This window comes from Eimeria mitis, genomic scaffold (genome assembly GCF_000499745.2).
Source record: "Eimeria mitis Houghton genomic scaffold, Emh_scaff580, whole genome shotgun sequence".
NCBI classification, from domain to species: Eukaryota; Apicomplexa; class Conoidasida; order Eucoccidiorida; family Eimeriidae; genus Eimeria; species Eimeria mitis.
This window is the reverse complement of record NW_013574046.1, coordinates 5,010-6,584: the sequence shown is the minus strand read 5'-3', so window position 1 is coordinate 6,584 and position 1,575 is coordinate 5,010. Positions and strand designations below refer to the sequence as shown.

The window sequence follows — 1,575 nt, the reverse complement described above, 5'->3', positions numbered from 1 at the left end:
GACTGCCCGCCATCTCCTCGAGGTCTCGCGCTAACACCACGCTGAAACGAGCAAGGACTTCTCCCCCAGGCTGCTGCATGCAGAGCGATGTAAGAAACTGCTGCACAGCCTCAGCCCAGAGCACAGGGGCATCAGCAACCAACAAACATGTAGCATGGCCTTCTTTCTCTGCCCTCGCCCTAAGAAACGACGCAGCCACCTGCCAAGGGGCCCCCTTGGCCCGCACCCTCTTGCCGCTGGCGCCCTCGGTACTATCCCGCGCATACACAGACAGCTTCAGCGCCTCCATCACGTCTTCTGCCCACCCAACTCCTATTGGGCTGGGACTCGAAGTATCATTCTTTCTCTTCTTGCGTTTGCTGCTGCTACTGCTGCTGTTGCTGCTGCTGTCCGCACCAGCGGCGCTCGCGCCTTCCTCCAGCGCCTCCTGACAGTGCTGCAGGGCAGATGTGACAGAAGGATAGAAGGAAGGAGGCAGCTGCTGCAGCGCGTCCGGCCACTGCAGCAGAAGGGCGAGACGCACCGCTGGGTGTAACACGGGACAAGAGGTATCCTCTGTCTCTTCCCAACCTTCTGAGCCACGAAGGAGGCGAATGCATGCGCCTCGAAAGGTCCTGCTGCGGTCCCAACATGCTCGCAGTGTCCCAACAAGGCCCTGCCTAAACACCACCGCAGCATCTGCTGTTGCTGATGCAGCTGGTGCTGCCGCATGCCCGTCGCCGCGCAGCGCAGTGGCCCCAGGCGCCGTCTGCAAGCAAAGACATACCATCACTCGCTCTGCTGCTTGCAGCAAGTCCTCTGTAGAAGGGAAGGACTTGGCTGCCTGGACGCTGGTTGAGTACTCCGAACTTTCATTCGCCGGCGATGCTTCAACAGCAGCAGCAGCAGCAGCAGCAGCAGCAGCAGCTCGTTGATCGGCCCTTTGTTGCTGCCACAAGCCCTGTAAGAAGCTGAACAGGTGCACTGCCTCCTCTTCAGAGAGTGTCTGCAGCCGCTGCACTAAGGAGACTACTGCTGCTCCAGGGGGTTCTTTTGAAGGCGTTGGGGCTGCGCCGCATGCATGCAGTACAAGCGAGAGGCCGAAGATCCCTTCAGCCCCTGTCAAGCACCCAGACGTCGTTTCTGCTGCTGCTGCTGCTGCTCCCTCCCCCCTCCCCCAGAACTCCAAAAGGGGCAACAACCACCTCAGCTGTGCGAGCCCTGCAGATGCTTCTGCTGCAGTTGTCGTCTCCTTGTGGCCCAGCACAGCCTCAGCAGCCAGCAGTAACAAGGGCCTCCCGTCGTCTGCCACGAAGGGCCTCGCAGCCCCCACAAGACGCTGCAGCAGAGCCAGCAGCAGGTCCCGCATCAGCGGCTCCTCCCGTTGGCATATCTCCCCTGCTCCGTGTTGCTGTTGTGTCTCCATCTTCTCTTCATCTGGTGCCACCGTCTCCTCCTGACCTTTTGTCTCCGTTTCGAGCTGTCCGCTAGCATTCTGTCCCTCAGCAGGAGAACGTCGAAATCTTGGGGCCAGGCCTAGGCGGTGCATACAACGGAGAAGGGGAGCACGGCTGTCCGGGTTCAGCAGCTGCTCTG

At 60.6% G+C, this 1,575-nt stretch overlaps 1 protein-coding gene across 1 annotated transcript in view; it reads right to left on the bottom strand.

Moving 5' to 3' along the window:
- Nucleotides 1-1,528, bottom strand: part of EMH_0016840 (uncharacterized protein) — a gene marked incomplete at both ends in the record, with an annotated part of 2,906 nt that extends 1,378 nt beyond the window's left edge. Inside the window, 1 exon segment of the mRNA XM_013500750.1 lies at nucleotides 2-1,528. Coding sequence (XP_013356204.1) covers nucleotides 2-1,528 — 1,527 coding nt within the window.
- Between the last annotated feature and the right edge of the window lie 47 nt (nucleotides 1,529-1,575).